Genomic DNA, 26,993 nt, shown 5'->3' with positions numbered 1-26,993 from the left:
TGCCGATGCTTGAAGTCAAACATCTATGTTCGCCCAAAATGTAAAGTTTCACCTTGGAAACAAGGAATACTTTTATGATTTTTGGCAACATAATGTCATGAAGCATGATGTTATTATCGGCAACAATTTCTGTACTGACCAAAGTAGACATACAATGGTAATTTCTAATAGTACCATTACTATTGGGAATAACATTATTTCCTTACTTTCCAGTCCACAACCAAGTCTATCCATAGACTTTCCTTGGCTTCAGCACCAATGCGTTCATTACGCACTAGCTGAACGTGGTGAGATATATAATATTCAACCCACCAAAAATAGAGTTCAAGAAAAACTTCTTGAAATCAAGCTTACCCTGAAAGACAATTTCAGTGATAACCTAGTATCGGAGATGCGAAAAAGAAGCACCATACGCAATCAGATCAGTCTAACGCCTGGGGTGGCTGGGGCGGTAATAGTGTGGGAGATGTGGAAAAGATGCACCAGACGCAAGCAGATCAGCCTAATGCTCACGGTGCTGGGACAGTAATAGTATGGGAGATGCGAAAAAGCACCAGACACAGTTAGATCAGTTTAATGCATGGGGTGGCTGGAATAGTAATAAAAAGAAAACACAGGCATGTGAATCTAAAAGACCAACAGCAGAGGAGTGTCCTGGATTTAATTCTTGGAATAGAACGGAAGTGCAAAAGAAGCAACCCATTCAATTTGATCAATCTACTCCCTGGGGAGGTTAGAAATCAAATGATGCAGGAAATGAGAGGGTTGAAGATGCTAAATCCCAAGATGTAAATTGTTGGAACCAACCAAATGATTCATCTGCCAAACCACATGTTTGGGATAAGGACAAGATGCATGGTCAATCTAATTCTGTCTGCGGTAGTCAGAGCCCAAAGGGTACCCATACGGAGAGATCTTTAGACATTGGTGGTTGGAATGAAGACAGAGGACAAGATAAGTTGAATCAACCAACAAGATCTCCTATTTAGAGTTCTTCCCCTATTGAGAAGTCTTCAGATGACAGCAGTTGGAAAGAAAATAGAGCACACGATTGGTCAAATTGACCGACCAGAGCTCCTGGATGGGGTTCTTTGAGTGCGGGTGATCGAAGAAACCAGAGAAGCCGTTCTACCCAGTCACCTACACCTGTGGGGCCTGATGGTCGGAATGCTAATGGGATTCTCACTGCCACTAGCAGACGCTTGGATCTATTCACATGTGAGGAAGAGAAAATTCTTAATGATGTTGAACCAATTTCACTGTCGACAAAACGAATTCTGCATAATTCTAGCTACAATGATGGTGATCGGCTATCGGATGAAGATCAGTCCTGGGTACTCAATAATGTTTTTCAACACCATTCTGACAAAGCAACAAAAATGGGTGAAAAGATTGACTATGTCACGGTTGGTAAGCACGACAAATACCAAGGTACCAGGTGCTTTTTTGTTGTCTCCACAAATGGTTTTAGAGCGGATTTCTCTTACCTCAAATGCCTGGAGAACTATGTCAAGCAGAAGTACCCTGATGGTGCTGAAGCCTTCAACCAAAAGTATTTCAAAAAGTGCCACTCAGAGGGCATGAACCAGTAGCAAATGGGCATGAACCAGCAGTAAACACACCAACCCCCTTGGGAAGATAGAACAATGCGTTTGTGTAGTGGGTTTTTTACTGCGCATTGGTCATATGTATATATTTTTTGCCATCTGCCCTTCCCCAAATCTGGTTAACCTCTCGTTTGCCCCTTTTAACTACTGTATATATTTCTCATCCCTCTGATGAATGCATCTCCCAATTTGGGAGCGGTTTGGCCATATGGCTAAGCAATTGGCTTCCATATGTTTAAACAGTTTTTTCTTTTTTTTAAATTTAATTTATCAAATCATCTGAATTAGGAAAAATCACTTTAAAAGGCCTATTTCAGTATTAAGTACTGAAAACAAGTTTTAATGAACGGACCGAAGTTCTTGATCTGCGAGATGTTTGCCATTCTGATTATCAGGATCATTGCTTTGAATTTTAGAGAATGAGTTGCTCTCTTTCAATTGATTATTTGTAGATAGGCACGCGCCAAACAATGGGAAGTGACCAATGATTAAGGCAACCATTGTGTCCAGTCCTCCGGAATCAGCAATTTGCTGACAGCCATCAGGATTCTCATTTGTTAGGTTCATCAGAACCTGCAAAGAGGAAAATAAATTAAAAGTTTAAAACTTTTGAGAACTCAATTCCATGCCCTACCATGACACACATATACTGAAGTGGGTCCCTGCTGAATTTAATAAATAAGGATATATAAGATGATAAAATAAATAGCCAAAAAAAAAAAACCAACAATCAGGAATTGGAGGTAAAACTAATAGGCGAACATTTTACTCTCATGTAATAGTCTCAGCTATAAAATGGAAGCACAATCAAGAAATGTCATGATATTTGGCTTGTTCCTTTTATAATCCTGAACTAATTTGGTACTCTATGGTTCAACATATTGCCAGTCTGCATGTTTTTTCTAGTTACTCTGTATGATGTTTGGCTTCTTTTTTTTTTGGTACTCTGTAGTTCATCGATATTTATAGTCTGCATGAATTTTGCACTATATATTTGAATATATTTATAGTCTTAGGCTCCATTTGGTCATCACATTGGTATTTATGAATGTAAATTTATCTCAAACCAAATGAAGCTTAAGCCCTTTTTTAATTCTGCCAATGCAACTCCTTGCATTGCCGGTCCTAAGCCCGGGTGAAGGAGGAGGGAGAAGGGCTTCAAGGTGAGTTTTATCATTTTTTTTTCCATTTTTTGAAGCTGTTATAATTTTTGAGTTTATTTTTGCTTGCAGGTTGGCAGATTTGCTCGCATATGTTGGCGTATGGCCTTACAATTCTCAGAGGTACATTCGGGCTAGCAGATTTGCTCACGTATGGTGAGTCGTGTCCTTTTCTTCCATTTTCTCAAACTGTTATAGCTTTTGAGTTTACTACAAGTAGATAGTTTTTAATTGGTGATAATGACTTTCCCTTGAGATCAAGCAAGAGCTGGGAGGAAGCGTTTTTTCGAGCCTAGAGGGAGACCACATCACATTGGTTAATGTATATCAAGCATGTGTAGAGTGCTTGGAGACTAGCAAGATGGCTAACAGTAAAAAGAAAACAATTGGGAAATGTATATCACCGATGTGCCAAACACATCGGTGATAGCTGGTGTATATCACCGATGTACGACACACCAGCTATATAGCTGGCCATAGTGTGTGGTACACCAGCCAAGCCGCTTCCGTATTCTACTATACAGGACATCGAACAAGTGTAAAAGGATTCCTTGGTGTGTGGGTGGGGTGTTGAGTCCCCAAGTTTTGTTGGGCCCACCGTGATGTATGTGATATATCCACACTGTCCATCCATTTTTCCAAACATTTTAAGGCATGGGTGCAAAAATGAGGCAAATCCAAAGTTCAAGTGGACTGCACCATAGAAAGCAATGGGACAATATACTCATTGTTGAAATCTTCTTAAAGCCAACTATGATGTTTATTTGCCATTCAACCTGTTTATAAGCTTCTAATGGCAGGTTTACTGTAGATTAAGCCCAGTTTCGTTGCATGAAAGGTTATGGACTCACATGAAAGGTTATTTACTGGTTAGCTTTGTATCCCTGCTAGGTCTGAAAATGAAAATATGCCATTTCCTCGAAAAATCTGACAGATTGCAGCGGGGGTGGTGGTTTGGATCAGTCAAACGTAACTTGTTGCAGTAGACATAAGGTGTTTGCTTTTGCTGGCTGGACACTTGCCAAGGTGTTCTACAACAGTCAGATTCAATATTGCAGTAGACATGGTGTTTTAATTATGTGACACAGACTTCAGATAATCTTCCCGGCTATTGTTTGCCTTCTGCTCCGACTGAAAGTATTGGCTATGTGCTGCAGGTACGATCTGCTACACTTGACACATGGCTTCCAGAACAAGTTGCATTTATTCAAAGTAAGCATCCAGAACACTTCTCAGGCTTACATTTCTTATGAGCTTTTTAATTGCCGCAAATCTGCCTACCAATGAGGACAACTTCGTAGCCTTCTTTATTTTGATTTTAATATTGGTCTTACTCTTTTGGTTGTATGCAGCATTGGGAAATGAGAAGTCAAATAGCTATTGGGAAGCAGAACTGCCTCCAAATTATGACAGAAATCTTTTGGTGGGCTCTAGTTGATGAATAGCCTGGATCCATCACACGTGCTGCGAATCACCTTAGCACCCATCTTCTACGTAACATCTGTTTGTTTGTGGTCTAAACACCTTGGTCTTATTGGATGTCTTTCACTTAGCAATACGAGATTTCTTGTGCATCAAATAAAGCTTTGTGTTTTCCTGAATTGTTCATGGTAAAATGGGATTTCACTAACTTGTTAGGATGCCTGACTTGAGCTGACAAAACAGGTTTCTTCTAATTCAAAAGTAGAGCCGGTCCCAATGCAGGCTGATTCAACACAGAAAGTGCAACCTACACCCAATATCCCACCTCCAAAGGGTGATTATGCCACTGATCTTTTCAATATGCTTTCTATGGATGGCCCAAGTCAAAATGGGTGATATTTTTGGGATCCATGACAAGCTTGAAAGTTATTCATGTCCACTGTAAAGCAAATGAGTCAATGTCTTGCTTGTAAATATGTAGTTTTCACTTTCGGGTTGTTCAAATCATTGACCGGTATGAGACAGTGCATTCCAGAGAGCTCAAGAGGCAATAAGCTTGCATTTATACAGGACCCAAAAATGGACAAAACCTACACCAGGATAGTAACAGTAAGATTTCCTTGTAATTATCATCATCTGCTGATTGTAAAATTTCCCCCTTTGTCTGGGATTTATCTCTCTACTGAACTGTAACTACATTTGAGAGATGTGTTAAGATCACTAAAAGCTCTAGGATTTCAACTCAGCGATTGAGCTTTAGAAGAGTGATTCTTCTATTGTTTTTTAGTTGTGTGATCCCTATGAAGCTGTTGAACTCCTGATGGATGAAAGATTCTTGTTTGTGTCTTGATGATTTCCTGCTGCTTTTTTGGATATATTTGGATCAGTCTTAACATGTGAAACATTTGCTTGTTTTTTGAAGTTGTGGACTGAGGGAACTTAAAAAACCTAAAAAGTTGGGATTTGGGAGCTTAAAAAACTTAAAAGTCAGGACTTGGGAGCTTATGAAAATGATCAAAAATAAAATAACATTTGATCCCTTCAGTTGAGATCAGGGCTGAAGTTGGGAATTTAAGAGGGTCCAGTGTCTCATTGTTTTCATGATTCATCTACCACCACTATACTAATTTTGATGTGATCTTTAGTCTTTCTTCATAAACTAGAAGTGGGTGTTTGGAATTATATTTTTCTTTTTTTCCGACAGAGATTTGAATTTTAGATGTGTTGCTCTTTCCATGCGAATCTGATTTTCTTGAATCTGATTTTCTTCTGACATCTTTGTTACTGTAGATGGGGTGTTAAGAAGCCTCAAATCATGGAGAATTCTGTCACGATTTTGTCGAGTGCAGGTCTTGGGATGGCCATGTTCAGTCTCGCTAAGATCATTTATATGCTCATCATGTTCAGTCTCGGTAAGATCATTGATATGCTCATCATGTTTAGTCTCGGGAAGATCATTGATATGCTCATTCGACGCGAGGATGTCATCAAGAAATATGACAGTCCCAAACAAAGTAAGTTTGCTTATTCTATGTACTTGCTATGAATTTCTTAAATCTATATATGATTTCTCATCACCGTGCCTTCTTTTCTTGTAGTTCTTGAAGAATTCTTTCATTTAAGACTTGAGTTCTATGTAAAGAGAAAGGTGAGCTTTGATCTAGGTCCCTCATTTTTTTCTTTTTGGTAATTGAGAAGATGGTAGTATTGACTTGCTACTTTCATGTAGAAAGTAATGAAAGTAGCAAGTAATGTTGGATAATCTTGAGAAGGAAGAAGCCTAGCTGGAGGAGGTGACAGGACAAATGGAGGGTAGGGCAGGCAAGCCTCTCACTAAGGCTTCTAGACAAGTTGGAAAGAACCAAAGAAAGAACAACACCAAGAAAGCCAATGAAGCAGATACTATTGTTGAATCTGTAGCATCAGTTAGTACTACAGCTAAAACTGGTAGGCATCATTCTTTTCTGATGAATAAAAAATCATCTTTGTCAGTAAGCTAGTGTTTGGACATACACGCCAATTGGCAGCACAGAAATTGAAACCCGATCGACATGTTTGGACGTACACGCCAATCGGCAGCACAGAAATTGAAACCCAAAATGGGTGGATTGTCAGTTACCATTTTTTTCCCATCTTGAAGATTTCATTCATCTCAATGCATGTTATCTTTTTCTCTCCATAGGACATGTTTCCGATGGGGCAAAACCCAAAGGCAGGGGAGCTCCGAAGAAGGCTCCTACTAGAAAGGTGTGCTTGCAAATCCTGAACTTCTTATTTCCCAAGTATCTCCTTGTTTTTGTGGACTCCTCATTGCCTTTTTGGTTTCGGTCTTTCAGTAGAAAATGCCGACTATCGTTGATAGTGAAGAAGAAGATGATGAGGTGCTCGAGCTAAAAGAATGAATGATGAGGTGCTCGAGCTGAAAGAATGAATGATTGTGTTGAGATTAGGGCTGAAGTTAGAAATGAATGATTGTGTTTGATTGAATGAATGAATGATTGTGTTTGATTGAATGAATAAATAATTGTGTTTAATTGAATGAATGAATGATTTAACCATGAAGTATTTATCTATATCAGCTTATATGAGTTATCAGGGTGTACTACAATGGTAAGACCTGTCATTACTAATTAAATTTTTTATTAACAATAGGCATTAGCTACAGCTATTAACCGTAGCCCTTTGTTGAAAACCGTAGCTCTTGCTAATTTTAGCCTTTTGCTACGGTTCGCATTCTACTTTTCGCTACAGATACAATCCGTAGCTGTATATAAATTTAAAACCACAGACAATATCGCTACAAATTTAATCCATACATATAGTTTTAATAGCTACGGCTATTACCCGTAGCCTTGTATCTGAAAACCATAGATGTTGTTAAATTAAGCCTATTGCTACGGTTCTTGCTCAACTTTTAGTTACAGATATAATTCGTAGCTATAAGTACTTAGGATACAGAAGCTATGAGTACAGTTTTAATCCATATCCATTGCTTCTATGGCTACGGATAGAATCCGTAGCGATAGCTCTTTGAACTATGGCTATGGTCGTGCTACGAACGATAACCATAGCCATAGGCTTTTTGGCTACGGTTTTTATCCGTAGCCTTTGCCCCTTCATGTGTTCTCATTAATATGTATGAAATCACATGGGGGTGGTGTTGTATCAATGGAAAATGACTCAATTAGTAAAACAGTTCAGATTGGTTTGGTTGCATTGAAGATATATATTTGATGGAACTTTTGGTGGACCGTTGGAGGGATATTTCGCGTATTTCGCTTGTCAATATAGTGCTTTCCAAGTAAGTTGTATTAAGGTTAAACGAGAGTTATGAATTTTGAATAGAGGATTTCTTCTTACAAAGAGGGTTTCAAAAGACGAGTTTTCTTTTTGAAGGCTTGAATTTACAGGATTTTGTTGTATTCTTGAAGATTTATTAATAGCATTGCAATGGTGGGGAGTTTATCTTTTTGACCTTTGAATTTAGGGGATTTTGTTATATTCTTGAAGAAGTTACTTCGTTTCTTGTTTTTTTGAAATGTCTCCTCAATATAGTGGATTGTTTTTTTGCCAAATTGTCCGTGAAGGTATCTCAAGTGGCGAACCATGTATGTGTGGTTATGTTTTAAAATTTTTTCTATCATGTTCCTTTTATTTATTACACACTATTGTCACGTATTCGGTGTGCCATTATGATCGAACAGGCGCTTGATTTTAGTAATGTGTTGCTTGGGTGGTGATTACATTAAGTGGTCAGTGATGATTTTAATTGCGTCATTTTGCATCAAAATCATTAACACAAAAGAAAATTAACAAATAAAAAACTTATTAATAATAATAAGTTTGGAAGTAAAATGGACCTTTGACTGGGAAACAACTTTCCTTTTCGAGAAATCCGCTGGGACTAACCAACTCCCTCATTGAAATGTCATAAGACCTGTCATACAGCTACATGTATATCAATAACTGGTTGAATAGATATGATCATCGGAAGTTGCAGTCCGTGTTTTAGCTATATTTTAATTCTAAATTAGCCATTCTGGCCCAAAATCTCTACTTCTTCACCGTCGGTGAATTCTTTCACAACCTGCACCACATCAACTACTAGCCAACCACACAGAAAACAGCCGTAGATTGGTATAGCTCAGGACATCATATGATCCACCCAGATTGATTATTCGGCCTACAAATTCATGCATGGCCCACTCACAAGGCCTATAGGCCATCAGCTGAGGAGCCTAGATCATATGAACAGAATGGAGCTTCCACGTGCCATGTCAGCAAATTGACATTCACTATTCATGATCTTGGCCAACCCATGAGTATGCGATGGATAAGATAAAGGATGGTCAGATTATCGGGTGGGCCAACGTCTACATTGGGCGTAGATTGCGGCTACCCAGTGACCGCGTGTCCTGATTTTTGGGCTTGGTACCCACCTGATGAACGGCCTACATTTTGCACACGTGTACACGTGTGGCACCGACTAGCCTTAGGCCTTAGCAAGGTTCTTATGAGTTTGGGAGATGGCGTAATTTCCACTTAACCGGATATATGTGGGAAGTTAATAATGTCATGGGCCATGTTCATGAAAAGCATGACGTGAATGGTCATGATCAAAGGGACCCACCAAGCTTCATCACCCAGACCTTCCTTTCACGGTGATAGTTTACCACCACTTTTAAAATGGAAGTGACTCATCAACTATAAACTAAAAGCATGGTAATCAGGATCGTCCAATCCGTGATCCACCTGGTGGATGGAACGCACTGCCGTCCAGTCCTAACCACCCGAGTGGGGGATGAATGGTTAGAATTAGAATGGGCAGATTTCCAAATTCAACGGGTGAAATCAGATGGCTAGCATTACTCGATCTGTGTGATTTATTTATTTATTTATTTAACATATGCACAACCCACAATGGGGATCATAGTTTGGACGGTCTAGATTACAATAATGTAACCATGTCTGCATCGGTTGAATCACCATCTAAAATGGTGGTGAACCATCATCACTGTATGGCTCTCCACTCACGCAGGAGGGTGGGCTTGGCAAGCGCACTTACCATCTGTGGGATCCAAGCCACTCACTATGTGTCCCCCAAACCCTCCAAAAAAGAAAAAAGAAAAAAATGGTCCACTCATTTTGGTGGGCCCCACCTAGTGACCAGCTTGGGTAAAACTGGCACATGTGTCCGGGAGTGCACCAACATCTCCCAGCCTTCCAAACCAGCTTTCTCATTGCTTTTGTAGGGCTGAAAAGTCTCCTTTCTTTTTACCATTGCACGCCTTGGCCCGCTTCTCTCCCAAAATTTCAAAATCCAACGCTCCAAAAAGGCTCCCCACAATTTCCTTATAGGATACTTGTAGCCGTTCATTTCATTGGAGATCCAACCTTCAAATGCCTTTCTCTATAAATAGGCTTCCAAACACACTTCTATTTCTACGTAAGAATCCTCCTCCACACATACATTTTGTTCTATCATATTAAACTACAAAAGAATGTCTGTAAGTATGCATTTTTGTTTTTGGTAGTGATTATATTGTAATTAGTGACTAATCACATGCTAACATCTGATCGCTGCTGCGGCCCGGTTGCAGGTGATACAGGTGAGGGTCCCGAACCTCGACTGCGAGGGCTGTGCCACAAAGATTCGGAAAGCTCTCTTCAAGCTCGAAGGTATATACATGATCAATCTCTTATTAAGGCTTTGTTGGGTTGCACTAAATATAAAAAAAATTCATGATATTGCACAGCCAAACACGGCCTAAGAGTCACAGGTCACAGCTTGTTTGGATTAGCTTCAACATGATATGATTTGCAATTCCAAGCTGTCCATCTTGATCGTCTAACATAAATGGACGTTGTTATTAGAACATACTCATTCGGAATGGGGCCCACCAGATGGATGGTTTGGATTGTTGAGCCATGCTGCTATATGGGCCCCATCCAGTAATGCACATTTTCTAATCCGAAGCATGCTTCTTGTGTTAGCTAAGGGCGTTTTTGTTTGCACCAAATACCATGATATTTCATGATTAGTCAGTCTAATTTGGTGCAAAAAGCATGAAATTTCGTGATATTTGGAGCAACCAAACGCACCATAGACAAACTCAATATTCAAAGCCTTGTCATCTGTTAGCAGATTCAGTTGCTAGCTTCCTAAATGCAAATTACTTCTCTAGCTTCTCACATTGGGTCAGGGGTCCAAGCCGGATATGGGTCCAGATCGGGCCTACAAAAGACCTCGAAGTAGGGTATGGGCCTTCTTTGAGAATGGACCCAGGCCTACAAAAATTTATGTTACCCAAGTACAGGTGGCAATGGACGAGGCTTGTTTCAGGCCAAGCTAGGCCTGGTCGACCCAAAAGTTAAGACCCAGAGCCAGATCCTGGCCTGAACTTGCATGGGCCTACCATACAGGCCCGGTTTAAGCCTGGCAGAATTAGTTCCCCGAGCCTGCCCAAGACTCTTCTCGGCCTGATCAGAAATTGATAAAATTCTTATTTCCCACTTGAATATTTTCTATCCATCCGCTGATCAAGTGGGCCACACATGTACAAAGAAATAGACCTTTTAAAGGAATGAAACCAATGGTTCTATATTTAATACATGTATGCTACATTGGCACATGTGCCACCCCATAATAATCATAGATGAATAACTAGTTTGTTAATTTATTTAATTCTTTCCATGCTCCGCAGGAGTAGATGAAATAGACATAGAAATGGAAACACAGAAGTTTACCGTAAGAGGGCATGCAGTGGAGGAGAAGAAGGTAATCAAGACCGTCTGTCGGACTGGGAAAGCTGCCGAACCATGGCCATTTCCAGCTTACTCCCATTACTCATCATTTTATAAATACCCGGCCCATATAGCGAACCACTACTACGAACTGTCCAGCAACGATCTGGCGAGTGTACACACTTTCTTCCGTACTCCCGCAACATACTCAGTGGCTGTGGCATCTGATGAAGCTGTGGCATCCCTTTTCAGCGATGAAAATCCACATGCATCCACCATCATGTGATCACGTGGTTTTTTATTTATTTTTTATTTGTTTTTTATTAAATGTTCAACGGATAAGGTTGTATTGTTTTGTTATTGAGAAATGATCCAGTGGTTTAGATCATTATAAGTTACAGCGCTCCTTGTTTTTTATTTATTTATTACACACGCGCACACACCCCACACACTCACGCTGCAGTGCTCCTTGTTCTATTGGGAGACTTTGATAGTCTGACTGATCGATCAATCTATGCCGTCCATTAGTCCAGTATTCATTTCAGGGTCTACAATGCAAAAAATCACATTTGTTGAATGATTCAATCCATACTTACCCTTTTTTCAATTTATATCCATCTGTTTGTAGGCCATTGGTGCAATGGTTAGGATTGACTGATAATAGTGATCGTTTAGAAACACAAGCCATCCAATCAGACCTATTCTTATGTAAACAATCGTAGCTGTCCATTTTGTAAGCTGTTGATGGATGCTTAGAATTGCCTGAACAGTGTGAATTTTCTATGGTAGCCCGTAAAATTTGTGATGGGCCTGATGAATGGTACAGATCGAGCAATCAAATTATCCGAGGGTCCGAACACAACTAAGAGCACTTGTAGTTATCCATGCTCCTGACCAACCATTAACTCAAACGCTTGCGTGAGCTACCTTGTAAAAATTACACAGATCAGATGATCAGATCCATCCAAAAGTTTCCCTTCATTTTCTATAGCCTTCCATTTCCGGGGCCATGGGCCATTTGATTGGATGGTTTGGATCATTTGATAGAAATACTTCTTTTGTTCCACTAATGGATCCCAAAAAATAGATGGCCCAAATTGTAGAATGGACCTATTTTTGCACGAGGCATCCTACCGTCCATTTTCTAGTTGATTGATCGTGTGACCAGAATCATTTGATCTGGTTAAGATTTGCATGGTAGCCATTGAAATATGTCATTAGCCTATATAAAGTAAGGCTTTCGCAGGCAATCCGCATCAGTTTCTCTTATTGGCGTGCCATGAGGAGAGCAACTGGCTTATACGAAGTAGGAATATTTATTATTTTTAATTTTTTTAAAAAGAAATGTGGGAGCACACCAATTGTGATTTTATTGATAATTATTATATGCATTAGAGGGGGCTATACTGACCGATTCTCTCCCCAAATTCATCACTAAAGCTTTCTATTACAACTCTCATTAAAAGTACTCAAAATTTTTATTTTTATTTTTAAAAAAAACCACCACCATGAAGCATCCAACATTACAACAATTATTCATTACACATTACCTGGATTTCTATCAAACTTCTTCAATATAACATCCTATAACAATTACTAAAGAGTCTATCTTTCATCTCATCAAAGAAGCGGTAATAGACAATCCTCCAAGACCTATTGAGCACTAAAATGCCACATAAGGTCCAAAACCCAACTGCAAATCCTGGTGTCAGCCCCGAGTATAACCAACGCATCTCATTCTCTTCTTCATCTGTTTCAATGCCACTAGGACTTGGAGGAGTCTCATCGCCAACACACTTATCTAGAAGAGGAGGTCCACAAAGTCCGTTGTTGCCCATATAAATAGAAGGATCTTGGAAAGTCTGGAGCTGATTTCCAGATGGAATTTCCCCCCATAAGTTGTTAAATGACAAGTTCAAGTAACTTAGAAAAGTTAAATTTGACATGCTTAGAGGAATTTTACCTGAAAGCTGATTTTCAGAGAAATCAAGAGACTCTAGCAATGCCAATTTACCAATCTTGTTTAGGATCTTTCCGATCAAATGATTTCCAGATAAGTTTAAAACACGCAATCCCAAAAGTCCTGTGAGTTCTTCAGGGATCTCTCCAGATAAGTTATTTCTTGAAAGGTCTATGCATGTAACCAGTGAAATTGTTCTTGTGTATTCAAGCATTTGCCCCTTCACTGATACAAGCAAGTTTTCCTTGTAATATGATGATCCCGCCCCTCCATAGGAAAGAACATGGTTTATCTTCTGCTCATTCTTCATGGCCACGAGATTTTCAAGACTTGAGGGAATTAAACCAGATAAACAATTTTGTGCCACATCAAGGAGCTGAAGAGAAGTTAGGTTTAATAGTTGTGGTGGGATGTTGCCAGTAAACATATTGGATCGTAAGCGCAGAATTCTTAAAGTTGGAAAGCTTTTGCTAATCCAAGTGGGAATACGACCTGAGAAATTGTTGTATCCAAGGTCCAGAGTCTCCAAACTAGCACATTTTTTCAAGGACAAAAGAATTTTTCCTGATAGGCTATTGTTGCTCAAGTGCATTGTTCGGAGTTGACGCAACTGACCCAAGGACTTGGGTATTTCTCCTGATAACCTGTTGTTGCTCAAATCAACTGCCTCAAGGGCTATGCAATTACCCAAACTCAATGGAATGTTACCACCAATATTGTTTCGGGAAAGGTCAAGGACAGTCAAGGAATTCATTCCTTCAATGGATGAGGGAATCATGCCACTGATTTGGTTACCTTTGGCAGAAAAGAAATCTAAATGTTGCATTGTGGATGTAAAATTGGGTGGGATTGGCCCAGAAAATTGATTGTTGGAGAGATCAAGTACTCTGGCTCCATTCAATATGCAGGGTATGGGACCATTGAAATGATTCAAACTCAAATCAATGGAGGCCTGAGGATGCATTTTTAAAGGGTTGGGCAATTGGCCAAAAATCTGGTTATTTGAAAGGTTTAGTAAAAGAAGTTGGGGTGTTAAATCCCAAAACCAGGTGGGGATGATGCCAGAGATGGTTGTGTTAGAGAGACACAAGTCTTCTACATATTTTTGTGTTCGTAGCCAGAGAGGAAATCGAGGACCTAAATGACATGATCCTAGGTTAATGCCAGAAAGCTGAAATGGAGGGGTCCAATCAGCGTGTGGATCAAAAACCAAAGCATTGGAAACCAAAATCAAGATCTTCAATTTTTTGAGTTTTTCAAAAAGACTTTCAGACACGTTTCCTGTCAAGAAGTTGTAAGAGAGGTCAAGCAAAGACAAGTTAGAAAGTTGTCCTAAAGTTCTTGGGATTGTCCCATTCAACTGATTCCTTGAGAGATCTAGTTCTTCTAAGGAAGACAATCCTCCAAGACGAGCTGCAGGGATTGGGCCTGTCAGCATGCAATGGGAGAGAGAAAGTTGTTTAAGATTTTTGAGCTCATATAAGAAATCAGGGATGGCCGTATGCATTTGGTATCTATACAATGACAGGCTCTCTAACTTGATAAGCTTAGTTATGGCTCTTGGAATGCTACCTGTTATATTCTCCCCGAATGACAAAGAGAGAGACTCAAGTGATGTCATATTCCAAATAGAGTCCGGGATTCCTCCATGCAGCTGACTGAAAGATAGATCAAGTTTCTTCAGCTTCCTCCAGCTGCCTTCAAGGAACTCTGACCAATCAACCCTCAGGTTATCATCAGTTGATCCCAACCCCAACTCTTCCAAGTTAGGTAGTTGTGAAAATTGATAAGGAACCTCACCCTGAAAGTTGTTACCTGAGAGATCCAAGGACACAAGGCAACTAATATTAGCTATCCAGTTTGGAATGGTAGAGTTGAAGTTGTTATCACTGAGATCAAGGACACGGAGAGATGTGAAGTTGACAGAAGGAAGAGTTGCAGAAATATATGAAAGACCACAATCTTGTAAGCTCAGCTCAACAAGGGAAGGAGACATGTTCATTACGTGCACCCAATCATGGCTGGCCATGGAAAGGTTCACATAAGTTAAGTCGAGGTACTTGAGAGAAGGTAGGGTTGTCAACCACCGAAGGTTTTTGGCACTCAAAGAAGATGAAGAAAGCTTCAGGGAAATGAGTTTAGAGAGGTTTCCAAGCTGATGAGGGATACTCCCGCTGAATCCTGCCCATGACAAGTCCAAATGCCTCAACTCCTTCATTCCACCCAAGAAATCTGGAATTGGTGCGCCATTAAAAGCATTCCAGCTCAAGTCCAAGAACTGAAGATGCTTCAGTTGAATCAGAGCTGGATCAATTCTGCCACTTAGACTGAATGCTGGATCTAACAGGCCTCCATCAGCCCAATAATTGTGGTTATAAACTGTGTGGAGGTCGAGTTTAAGAAGAAACCCAGTAATGTTGTGGCAGGTAATACCTCTCCAATTGCAGCAGTCAGAGGCATCATCCCAAGAAGAGAGAAGATTGGAGGGATCGTTGAGAGCCTTCCGGATGGTGGTGAGAGCTTTTCTCTCGGAATCCAAGCAACCACTCACCTTCCAATATCCTCCCCAATATATTAATACATTTAAAAGAAAGACAGAAATAAGAAATCTTCTCTGCTGAGAATAACAACTCTCCATTCCTTCTCTCTCTGCTTTAGAAAAGGAAAATTGATTCTTTACTGATTTCTTCTTCCGCTCTCCTTAATTTATAAGATCTGAAGACGGCACCCATCAATCCTGCTAGTTCACCACCATTTTCTCTTAACACTGATCAAGCAATCCTAACCAATCCGTTTCCGCTCTTGACAAGGCAAGTCTCTGGAGGGAAGTGCCAGTCTGGTCCTTAAAACGAGGACATACAGAGTCTCCTTACGCCTTTGTCTGTACAACTGGGGCCATGCCTTCTTGCCCTGTGGGATTAATAATATTTGGTGGTGAGTCTCCACCTTTAATATATATATATATATATATATATATATACGGGAAAAGGTACTATGCGCTTCGTCCCATGAGGTCGAGCTGTGTGGGCCCCACAGTGATGCGTTTCAAACATCTAACCCATCAGTCAGATGCACCATTCCATCGTGGGCATAGGTCTCAAAAATCGAGTCAATCCGTGACTTTTGTGGGCCACACCACATACAGAAGTGGAGAGGGGCCGTGCACCATTAAAACACTCATAATCAGTTTTCTGGGCCCACAGAGATGTGGTTTGAAAATCTAGCCCATCCATTATGTGTGTCCCACTTTCATGAGGGTTCGGACCAAGTTTCAAAAGAATTCAAAACTCATGTGGGCCCCACCAAGTGCTTTTATATGTTTTAACGGTGTTTTACATGATTTTAGATGGTATGGCCCACCTGAGTTCCGTATACGGCTGATTTTTGGGATATGCTATAATTTAGAGGGTACCCATCAAATTCACGGTGTTGATGGTCGAAACACATCACGGTGGGGCCCACACACCTCGACCTCATGGGAGCTAATAGTGAGGTCGAGCGCATATTACCTTTTCCATATATATATATATATATATATATATATATATATATATATATATATATATATAATAAAAATGGTACCTCTGCCTAATTAGTGGATGGGATTGATTTTTTTTTTCCAGGGTGTTCTTCATGGTACGGCCCACCGTCTCAACGGCCTAGAAGAAGAGAAATTACGTGAGGTCGAGCGCATAGCCCACCTTAGGGGAGCTAATCGCGAGGTTGAGCGCATAGTACCTTTTCCCTATATATATATATATATATATATATATATATATATATATAAAATAAAAATGGTACGTCTGCCTAATTAGTGGATGGAGTTGATTTTTTTTTCCAGGTGATCATCACGGTACGGCCCACCGTCTCAACGGTCTAGAAGAAGAGAAATTACATGAAACTCAGGCTGCGGTTGCACTCAAAAATTGTACATGTGACATATATTAAATCAAATAAAATAACAAGATTATGCAGCCGACTGTAGCAAAGTTACAATCCCAAGATTAGATTGGTTGAACCATCCTAACCTTTGATTCTGAAGGTTCGTTTGTGAAAATTAATAAGATTGATAATTTTTTTATTTTTTTTTTAATCAAATAAGCTTAATTTTTGTTAAGAGTACATCTACATTGGATACCCTAATTTGGACAGCTTAATTTGACTACTTGTATGCCAGGTGTGCAATGTATGCATTTTCTTTCCTTAATTGTTTACGTATTGAAGGGGCTGGAAAAGTTCTTAGAGATTTTTTTGTGCATGGGCCACTTGCAGTGGGACAGATAATTTCAGTGGCTTAATCATTGAGTAATCACTTAATGGTGAGCACCACCATAAGGATTGCTATTTGCAGAGGCACATCTGCATTCACCTAACAGAAGAGCTCCACATGCAATGTAGAGCAGGTCGTGGACACTTTCATGATGAAGATGGACTAGAGAAGGCCTAGTCAGAGGCAAAAGTGATTAGGACCGTCAGAACCTTAAAGCAGTCGTATCTGACAAACCTAAATGAGTTTTTTGGCATATCATATATGATTCTCGGGCAGGAGAAGCTACTTTAGCCAACCAACCCACTACACCTGGTTGCCTATGCCGGATTTGCAAGATTCCATCAAATTGGCCGTGAAAAGTCCATTTTATTTTCGTCTTTATGCTATAAATAGTAAGTTTTAGTTTGATCATAACTTTTTATCCTTTGAGATTTAAGAGTTTGCTCAACATGAAAAGGGCTTAGAAAATTAAGAGAACAAGATGGTTACTCTATATTGGACACTTCTATTTTTATTTTTTGCTGAAAACCATGAAGTCTAGTAAGAATCATGACTGTCTATAAATAGGGCTGAAAGTCGGAGGGGTTGGGTCGGGTTGGTGCTCAACCCTAGCCCAATCCAAGGTTCCTATACCTCAACCCTAACCCAACCTCAGGTTGGAAATTCTCAACCCAAGCCCAACCCAAGCGGGCTCGGTCGGGTTGGGCGGATTGGTCGGGTGGATACATGCTAATAATTTAATTATTACATTAGTCTATTATATTTCAATACACTTCTTATTTTTTGTACCTATGATTTTATTAACTATATATATATGGTAAAGAACTTTATTTTTTCTAAACAAAGAAGCTAAAATTTAGGACTGCTCCTTTAAAGGTTGTGTTATGTAGTACGCAATCTATTTGAGAGAGAGAAATTTGGCATATCTTGTTAGCTTGAATCATTGGAAATGGCGTGGACCAATGACACCCGATGGCACTGGAATTTCCTATGCCTTCAACACAGATGATCCACACTCAATTACAATTTATAACTTACAAATTGATCGGGTTCGGGTTGGGTTGGGTCGAGCAACCCGAGACCTCAACCCAAGCCCGACCCAACCTTTATCGGGTTGGTGTTTATATAGCCCAAGCTCAAGACCAAACCCGATACATCTTGCCCGAGCCCAACCCAATGTCGGGTCGGTCACGGGTCGGTCGGGTTGAACCCCCCGACTTTCAGCCCTTTCTATAAATGGTAAGTTTACAATTTATAGTGAGCCACGTTTTTAGGGAGTTTGAGTCTAAAAGTTCATCATAAGTTCAAGCTCATTATTTAAAGGATTGAAATTTCATATTTTCATCAATTAATTTATTTTAAACTTATTAGAAATAATTTCTATTTTTATCCCTCATGAATTCAAGGAAACTCTATGAGGAGTCGAGAACTACATGGATTTGGAGTAGTGATTCACTGAGGCAGACGGTGGTCAACCTCATCACGTCCTTCTCTGCATCAATATGACTATCAATGTGAGCGGTTGGCTATCCTATTCTAACTAATTCTTATTATGTTCCTACTGGCCCACCGAATGAGGGGGCTGAATTTTGTGGTAATCAATATTCACAGTGTGACATGCTTGATTAATGCTCTGATTCCCACACAACTGACACGTTGTATATTTAGTACACTTGTTTAAGATAGGACCTGGGCATCAGGCAATCATTGCTATTTCACATAAAATCTGGCAAATATGATCAGTAGGTCAGATGCACATGACAGAATTATACAAAATTTCCAATCTTTTAATCATTTAGTTAATTTTTACTGTTATAGCCTATCTGATCTGATGATCTCATAGGCTTCGCATCTATGTCGCTGGATTGCTAGTTGAGCGGCTCCAATCCCACACTCATGTGCCTCATTTTCCACCAGTGAGGCAGCTGCACATTCAAAGCGCACTTGAGCAACTACTATTATCATTATTACCATCCTCTTATGCTATCTACCGGACATGTTATATTATATATGTGCACCATTAGCATAAAATTTCCCTCCAATTCAAGAATTAGAGGTGGGCATTTCCGAGCCATTCAACCTACATTTGTGATTGTGGATGGACCATGTCCCCAAATATCCCACATTAGAAGATCCTAGCCATAAATCTAATGTGAAGGTTGAACAATCCTACCAAGTCCAATTGATTCCAACTGCATGTCTCACTAATGAATGGATGGGCCTGATTTTTATTTTATGTGATTTTCTTGATAGATTGATGTCTTGCTCAAGTGGCTGTCAACCAGAGAGATGGCACCATACCATAAATTGTGGTACCTTTATGTATCCGATCATTTCTGACACGGTCATTTTTCTTATCTTCAAATTGCAATTGCTCAACACGGCTGAGCTGTCATCCCACTAGCTTTCCATTTTTTGAAATTTATGTTTAAAAGTGACTTGATTAGAACTCTATTGTTTGTTCTACACCATTTAAAAACTGTTGGTGTATTCTCAATCATATATATGCCACTAATAAAATCATAGCTTAAGAAATGATAATTATTCATTTAAGGTCCACTAAAAGTAAAGTATAGAAGTATAATTACTGGATAAGAAAATATAAACTTCATATTTCTTTCATTGGCTATCTTATTTTTAAAAGAAGTCTTTAAATTGTAATAGCTCAAGAAATATGAATCACTTATTTTGCATCTATTGCAGGTAATATAAAGTAAAAAAGTATAGTCAACAAATAAAAAGAATCTCATTTAACATCTATTTTATTGCCCGTCTCGGTCTTTAGAGAAGTCCTTGTATTCTAATAGCTTACGAAATGATAACCACTTCTTTAACATCCATAAGAGGTATAGTCACTGGATAAGAAAAGTCTTATTTAACATCTTTTTTATTGCATATCCCATTCTTTGGAGAAGTCCTTTTATAGTAATAATAGCAAAATGCTAACCACTCATTTATCATCCATGAAAAGTGGAAAAGTATAGCCATTGGAGAATAAAAGTCTCAATTCGCATCTCTTTTATTGCCTATCCCATTCTTCAGACAAGTCCTTGTATTGCATTGAAGCCCGAGTACAACATGAATCAACTTATAATTCTAAGTCAAGTCTATGATAATTCTAAGTCAAAACGAGGACTTATAGCTTTGGCCTTTGTCTGTACAACTGGGGCCATGCTTCTTGATCCAAACCGTTGATCTAAATGGTATGTCTTCCTAATTAGTGGATGGGATTGATTTTTTTATTTTTTAATCTTCATGGTACGGCCCACCGTCTCCACACTGCTTGCGGAAACAGATTGGCTACTCCCCCTGACAACAGCCCCGTGGCTGATGGTCGGTGCTCTATGGGCCCCATCATGATGTATTTGTTTCATCCATTCCGTTCATCCATTTTTAGATCATTTTAGGGCTTGATACCAAAAATGAGAGAGATATAAATATCAGGTAGACCACACCACATAAAAACAATAGCGATTGGGTATCTACCATTAAAATTCTCCTAAGGCCTAATGTACTGTTTATTTGACATCCAATCTTTTGATTAGGTCATACAGGCTCAGATGAAGGGAAAAAAAAAAAATCAGCTTGATCCAAAACTTTTATGGCCCCCAAAATGTTTTTAATGGTCGATGCTCATTCAATACTGTTTCCTGCAATGTGGTCCACTTGAGATTGGGATATACCTCATTTTTGGTTTCATATAGTATAATGATCTGTAAAAATAGATGGACCGCATGGATGAAACACATACATCATGGTGAGGCCCACATAACATGGACCACCAGCCATTGGGGGAGTAGCCAATCCGTTTCCACTGCTTGCGGACTAGCTGGCGTTAAAGCTTTGTGGGCCCACCTTGATGTTTGTGATTTCTCCCCACCGTACATGCATTTTGCCAGCTCATTTATAAGCTAAAAAATGGGGAGATTCAAAGCTGAAAGAGTGGGGATTGTACGGTCACCCTTTGAAAACTTGCTGGTTCATACTCTAATTTTTATTTGCCATCCAACATTGGGCGGACGATTTGGATATGTCATATACATGACGGTGGGGTCCACAAATTTATGCCAATCATTTTGAACCGTTTTTGAAAGCAGGAATACCCTCATATTTTCAAACAGGTGAAATTGTTATGATTGACTAGGGTATTTAGAAAATCAAACAGTTTAAACTCACGGAACCTTTTAGATGAATGGAAATCAGAAATACCATATTCACACAATGAAGGGATCCAAATATTATGCTTGTGAGAAATCCATCCTGCTAATTCATTTTTCCAGATGCCTACCATTGAAATGAGGGAGGTTCACAACTTAAGTGGGCTGCACACGTAAAGAAATGGAAAAGAAAATGCCTACCATTGAAACCCAACTGTGGTCCACTGTGATGTTTATGTTGCATCCATACTGTTCATAAGGTCATTCTTACTAGGATGAACTGAAAACACAGAAAACATTAGCCTGGTCTAAAAATTATGTGGCACCATGAATATTTTAATGGTGGAAATTCAATCTTCATTGTTTTCTGTCATGTGGCCCACTTGAGTCTTGGATCTACCTCATTTTTTGCCATGTCCTAACATGATTTGAAAAAAAAATGGATGGACATGATGGATCTCTCGCAGAAATCACAGTGGGCCCTACCAAGCGTCCCAGTAGCAGGAAATTCCTGTCAAAGATTTTCCCTAGTCAGTAGGGTATCACAAATGGTGTTCCTTTCCTGTACCTGATTAGTCTGATGCATCATTGGTCATTTTTTATAAGCTTCGAAATGTGTGTGGCTCAGCTGTCCACGTACGGTCTAGAAGAAGAGAAATTACATGAAACTCAGGCTGCGGTTGAGCTTGATACATAAGCACTAAAAAATTGTAAATGTGGCGCATACATTAAATCAAATAAAATAACAGGATTATGCAGCCTACTGTAGCAAAGTTACAATCCCAAGATTATATTGGTTGAACCATCCTAACCTCTGATTCCTGGAGTCTTGTTTGTGGAAGTTAATAACATTGATAAATTCTTTTTTATTTTTAATTATTGATCATTTTTTTTTTAATCAAATAAGCTTAATTTTTGTTAAGAGTACGTCTACATTGGATACCCTAATTTGGACAGTTTAATTTGACTACTTATTGACATGTGTGAAATATATGCATTTTTTTTCCTTAATTGTCTACGTATTGAAGGGGCTGGAAAAGTTCTTAGTGATTTTTTGTGCATGGGCCACTTGCAGTGGGACAGATAATTTCAGTGGCTTAATCACTGAGTAATCACTTAATGGTGAGCACTACCATAAGGATTGCTATTTGCAGAGGCGCATCTGCATTCACTTTACAGAAGAGCTCCATATGCGATGTGGAGCGGGTCGCGGACACTTTCATGGCAAAGATGGACTAGAGAAGGCCTGATTGGCGGCGAAAGTGATCAGGACAGTCAGAACCTTACAACAGTCTTATCTCGTAAACCTAAATGAGTTTTTTGACGTATGATATATGATTTTGGGGTAGGGGAAGCTACTTTAGCCAACCAGCCCACTACACCTGGTTGCCTGGATTTGCAAGATTCTATCATATCAATGGTCAAAAGTCTATTTTATTTTCATTTTTACTATAAACAATAAGTTTTAGTATTCTCAGAACTTTTGATCCTTTTAGTTTTAAGAGTTTGTCCAACATGAAAAGGGCTTAGAAAAATTAAGAGAACAAGATGGTTAGGCCAAATTGGACACTTAATTATTATTTTTAGCTTAAAACCATGAAGTTTAGTAGGAATCATGACCATCTATAAATGGTAAGTTTACTATTTATAGTAAGCCACGTTTTTAGAGAGTTTTAGTCTAAAAGTTCATCATAGGTTGGAGCTCATTATTTAAAGGATTGTAATTTCTTTTTCTTTTTTTTTCTTTTTATTCATCAATTAATTTATTTCATATTTATTAGAAATAATTTCTATTTTTATCATAACTCTCAAGGAGTTCATCATCCAATCCTTTTTTAAATAGGAGACCAGTCATCTTAACCTTTCAAAGTTCAAAAGTATTTTTCTCAGAATATTTTTGAATATTTAACTTAAGATTAGAAGTCATTAATACTATGCTTTCAGATTCAATCTACACCGTGATGTTTAGCTTTGATATCACTTGTTGGATGATTGCGAAAGCACGCTGAGATGAATCAAGGAAAGCATTTCAATCACACAATCAAGCCTAATCATAAAAATTCCAAATTTAACATGAAAAAACTCTTTCAGGAACAAACCATGACACAAAGCGACAGATAACACTATAACAGAAGAAATTACAAGATATAGAAAGAATATCTGATTCGAACAAACCACAAATCTCCCCTTACAAGCCCCTAAAAACTCTAAGAACGAATTAAAAAGCTCTTAGATACTGATTATACCAATATTTATAGCCTATAGGAGAATCACAATCGAGAATCGAAAACAAATCCCGCAGATATGCAACTCTGCCCGATAGTTCGATGGCATATTCGAAGGGACTTTGATTGTATTGACAGACTGTCGATGTCATCGAACCCCCTTCGATGTCATTGAACTAAAGACCAAAACATTACAACAACTAAACGTGAATTTTTCAGATTTTACCGATGTCAATGAGCAGACATTCGATGTCATCGAACAACCTTTGATAACATCGAATAAAAAACCTAAAGTGTCTAACAACTAACATGATAAATTTCAAATTTTTACAATGACATCAAGCAGCCTTCAATGGCATCGAACCTATCATTAACAAACCTGTTAACTTACAGATTTAAAACTGCATCAATCAACACCTTATGTTCATTGGTCACGTGACATGTGAGAAAAGATTACCTTTTTTATCCGTCCAGTTATGTATAAGACTCCCATTATCCAAATCTTTTGGTAGGATAACAGGTAGGTGATGACAGTCTCCCCTAGTGCAAAGTATGTTTTTTCTCATCTTTTGTAGTAGTATCCCAACACATGGCAGGCTTTTTGTTGATTGATGTGCGCAGTGTTAAGACAAGTGTAAACAATAGCAACTACAGGAGTTGGCTTTTAGTGTTTTGTCTACACTGTTTGGGAGAGGACAATTCAGGTAGGGCACACATATGCAAAAGAAATGGACGGTTGAAAATTTGACCGACGTTCTGAAATCAATGTGCGAGTGCGCTCCAGCTCATGACAGACCAGGCTAATATAAGGCTCGCAAGTTTCTTAGCCCTGTTACAGGGACCGTTGGTAACCAAAAGCTCCGTCTGGCCACCATGATGCCCAAGTGAAATCCACTCCTTCAATTCAGCTTCCCTAGCTTTTGTTAGGACGTGAGCTCAAAAATGAGGAAGGTTTAAATCTAAGGTGCGCCACACCATAGGAAACAGCGGGGGTGGAAAAGCCACCATTGAAACCTTCCTTGGCCACCGTGATGTTTCTTTGCCATCCAATCTCACAGGTCTGTTAAACACCTGTCGTGGGGCTCACATGTATTGTGTATCCAAGGAAAAAAATTCAAATGGCTACTATTAATTATCAGTGCACCACATTCAGGACAGATTTGGCCGGCATGGGCAGCTGTAAAACCCTGCCATGTGTTTCGTTTACGAGTTGATACCTTTTTCTAAAGAGTAGTTATATGATACTCAGGCGGTATATGACACTTGATGCGCATGTAATCCGATATTATAGAAAGGGTGCACGTTAACCAAAATTTAAACTGACTAAATTGTGAAACATGCAGTTGATAATTCGCAGTCCCAAGATTATACTGGTTGAACAATCCTAGCCTCTGATTCTTGTATGTTAGATTGTAAAAACAGGACTTTTAAATAAATTTGATTTTTAAATCTGCAATAAATGTTCACCAATCCAATAGCCAGGTGATCAAATGAGTGTAATTTTTAGTTCACGATGCATCTAAGCTGGGAAGTATAATTTGGACAGTTTATTTCCAATAACTTGCATGCAATTTCTATTAATCCATCAAACTCCGGCAAAGTATTAATGTCTCTCTCTCTAGTTGAAATATTAATACAGTTGGAGCATATAGTTTAAGTAAAGGAACAATGGCAATGCTTCCAAGCAAGAAATGTCAAAAGAGATTGCAGTTGTGAGGAGAGACGGATAGAGAAAAGAAAAAAAAACGGGTGATTGAGATGGGTTGGAGTATTTGAAAGGAGAAGATTGGTATGGTTTTCAAATAGAGTTAACTAATGTGATACTCGGTCAAAATGTAATGAATGATGCGCCGGCAGTTATATTTTACTTAGAAATTGCATACACAACGTAATTCAAATTAAATAGTTCAAATTTCAGGTGCCAGTTAGATGTATAATGAATAAACAAATTCCTGTTTATTTACCTAATTATTAGGTTGTGGACATTTGCTGGACGGTTAAAAAATGAAATTTTGTCCAATGTCTTATTTTTAAAAATAAATGCCCACAAATCAAAGGTTTTTTTTAATTATTTTTTATTTTTTACACACGCACACACACCCCACACACTCACGCTGGTGGAATTTCACCACTTATGGGTACTTGAACCCTTGACCGGGAGTTGAAACTCCTGAGAGTCTACCACCCGAGCAAGAGTAAACCCCCAACAAATCAAAGGTTAAGATTGTTCAACTAATTTGAGTTTTAGTTGGAAGTTAGAGGAACTGTTCCATGATTTTAATTTGAGTTGATGTGTGCCACATACACCATTTGTATGTGCTTGTGCATCATGTGCCAGTAGCCAAAATATCAAACAATTCCCCTTTCAAATTGATGTAGAGAAGGCTGCGGATGCATTATTTGCATAACTGGATTTTATTTTATTTTTAAAAAAAAAAAAGAAAAAAGGAAAAAAAGCAAAAAAAAAAAAAAGAAAAAAGAAAAAAAAAAAAGCTGAAGTAGTCCGTTAGAGTTGAGCCTAGTCGTACATAGGAATGATGTAATTGGCCCTACACGTGTCTGGTTTGAAAAGATTCATTCCGAATATGGAAAAATTATCGTTCAAAGTATGGACCATAACACATGACCTTTCGATCTTTATGTAATGGTGCATCCTGGATCAATCGCCCACTATGCCAATCAAAAATGTATGTTTTGTGAGAAAGTGAACGTCTTCTATGTCAAAATTGAGGTTTGAAATTTTTTTACTTCTTTTGGTAAGGTTTATTTCCATTGTATATCCTTATTCTTGTAGTTTTAGAATTATCTTTCATTTTAGAAGTTTCGTATAATAATACTAAGAATGCTCTTGTAAGGTTTGATTGTCGTTTTTATTTTTGAAAATTTTAGTTTTTAGAAGAGATTTTGTTATTTCAGCTAATAAGATAAGATGTGTGAAAGGTGAATAGGAAAAATGAAAGAAATAGTGACAGGTGATCAAAGACGCGTTGCCATATATAAGAATATCAAACCAGAGAAGAAATCATTTAGGATTCTTTATTACTTGGGTACTAACTCATCTTTCCCCCCTACATAAATAAAATAAAAATAAAACCTAAGATGTTACATACAATTTTAAACCCTCTGAGTTCAGGGTTAAAGGTTATCGATCGTCTATGTGTGTATAGATCATCTATATATAGATCGTCTATGTGTGTATAGATCATCTATATATGATGACTACTGATCATTGGAAGACAGGGATCTATCATTTCACATGGCCCAAAAATACCAAGACTAGCTTATGGATGCATGGTAACGGTATGGGATTAGTCTAACTACTTTTTTTTAGGTGTCCAATGTCTAATGGTCATTAGCATCCAATCAGGATGATTTTTACAGCAACGTGAGTGATTTTGTAGACCCTTCATGTTAGATGTTCCACAATGACATAAGGAAATTAAAATTG

The 26,993-nt window shown here is 38.7% G+C and overlaps 4 protein-coding genes and 1 long non-coding RNA gene across 9 annotated transcripts; 4 read left to right on the top strand and 1 right to left on the bottom strand.

Annotated features, from left to right (window-relative positions):
• The first annotated feature begins 851 nt into the window (after window positions 1-851).
• Window positions 852-1,592, top strand: LOC131225042 (DNA-directed RNA polymerase V subunit 1-like). The gene is made up of 2 exons (XM_058220467.1): window positions 852-958; window positions 1,073-1,592. Exons 1-2 carry the CDS (start codon window positions 852-854, stop codon window positions 1,590-1,592), a joined length of 627 nt encoding a protein of 208 aa, XP_058076450.1.
• Window positions 1,593-2,347: 755 nt separating this feature from the next.
• On the top strand, window positions 2,348-7,029 carry LOC131224667 (uncharacterized). 4 transcript variants are annotated; one of them, XM_058219948.1, is made up of 5 exons: window positions 2,348-2,770; window positions 2,840-2,923; window positions 3,925-3,979; window positions 4,120-4,798; window positions 6,372-7,029. In XM_058219948.1, the coding sequence occupies exons 1-4, from the start codon at window positions 2,709-2,711 to the stop codon at window positions 4,210-4,212; spliced, it is 294 nt and encodes a 97-aa protein (XP_058075931.1). In that variant the 5' UTR covers window positions 2,348-2,708; the 3' UTR covers window positions 4,213-4,798; window positions 6,372-7,029. The 4 variants fall into 4 exon arrangements, 2 of the variants coding, with proteins under 2 accessions (XP_058075931.1, XP_058075930.1); XR_009161113.1 differs by having other exon boundaries at window positions 2,359-3,979; window positions 6,372-6,436; window positions 6,526-7,029; XR_009161114.1 differs by lacking the exons at window positions 2,348-2,770; window positions 2,840-2,923; window positions 3,925-3,979; window positions 4,120-4,798 and adding exons at window positions 5,788-5,837; window positions 5,935-6,136 and having other exon boundaries at window positions 6,372-6,436; window positions 6,526-7,029.
• Window positions 7,030-9,596: 2,567 nt separating this feature from the next.
• On the top strand, window positions 9,597-11,333 carry LOC131225652 (heavy metal-associated isoprenylated plant protein 31-like). 2 transcript variants are annotated; one of them, XM_058221218.1, is made up of 3 exons: window positions 9,597-9,696; window positions 9,790-9,868; window positions 10,900-11,333. In XM_058221218.1, exons 1-3 carry the CDS (start codon window positions 9,691-9,693, stop codon window positions 11,217-11,219), a joined length of 405 nt encoding a protein of 134 aa, XP_058077201.1. In that variant the 5' UTR covers window positions 9,597-9,690; the 3' UTR covers window positions 11,220-11,333. The 2 variants fall into 2 exon arrangements, with proteins under 2 accessions (XP_058077201.1, XP_058077200.1); XM_058221217.1 differs by having other exon boundaries at window positions 10,894-11,333.
• A 1,109-nt stretch (window positions 11,334-12,442) lies between these two features.
• LOC131224666 (receptor-like protein EIX2) lies at window positions 12,443-15,591 on the bottom strand. The gene has a single exon (XM_058219946.1). The coding sequence runs from the start codon at window positions 15,529-15,531 to the stop codon at window positions 12,505-12,507; it is 3,027 nt and encodes a 1,008-aa protein (XP_058075929.1). The 5' UTR covers window positions 15,532-15,591; the 3' UTR covers window positions 12,443-12,504.
• A 9,868-nt stretch (window positions 15,592-25,459) lies between these two features.
• LOC131224813 (uncharacterized) lies at window positions 25,460-25,960 on the top strand. The gene is made up of 2 exons (XR_009161187.1): window positions 25,460-25,602; window positions 25,763-25,960. It is a non-coding gene; the product is annotated as an uncharacterized LOC131224813 (long non-coding RNA).
• The last annotated feature ends 1,033 nt before the right edge of the window (window positions 25,961-26,993 follow it).

Source organism: Magnolia sinica, chromosome 14 (assembly GCF_029962835.1).
Source record: "Magnolia sinica isolate HGM2019 chromosome 14, MsV1, whole genome shotgun sequence".
NCBI lineage: Eukaryota > Viridiplantae > Streptophyta > Magnoliopsida > Magnoliales > Magnoliaceae > Magnolia > Magnolia sinica.
Note: the sequence above shows the minus strand (reverse complement) of the source record. Positions and strands in the feature narration are given on the sequence as shown.

Excerpts from the sequence above, each read along its gene's own strand:
- LOC131225042 (XM_058220467.1), top strand. The coding sequence starts at position 852 with ATGCATGGTCAATCTAATTCTGTCTGCGGTAGTCAGAGCCCAAAGGGT. Across the intron at positions 959-1,072 it reads GAAGACAGAGGACAAGATAA|AGCTCCTGGATGGGGTTCTT; the intron begins GTTGAATCAACC and ends TTGACCGACCAG.
- LOC131224667 (XM_058219947.1), top strand. The coding sequence starts at position 5,995 with ATGGAGGGTAGGGCAGGCAAGCCTCTCACTAAGGCTTCTAGACAAGTT. Across the intron at positions 6,137-6,371 it reads TAGTACTACAGCTAAAACTG|GACATGTTTCCGATGGGGCA; the intron begins GTAGGCATCATT and ends TTCTCTCCATAG.
- LOC131225652 (XM_058221217.1), top strand. Across the intron at positions 9,869-10,893 it reads AGCTCTCTTCAAGCTCGAAG|GAGTAGATGAAATAGACATA; the intron begins GTATATACATGA and ends CATGCTCCGCAG.
- LOC131224666 (XM_058219946.1), bottom strand. The coding sequence starts at position 15,531 with ATGGAGAGTTGTTATTCTCAGCAGAGAAGATTTCTTATTTCTGTCTTT.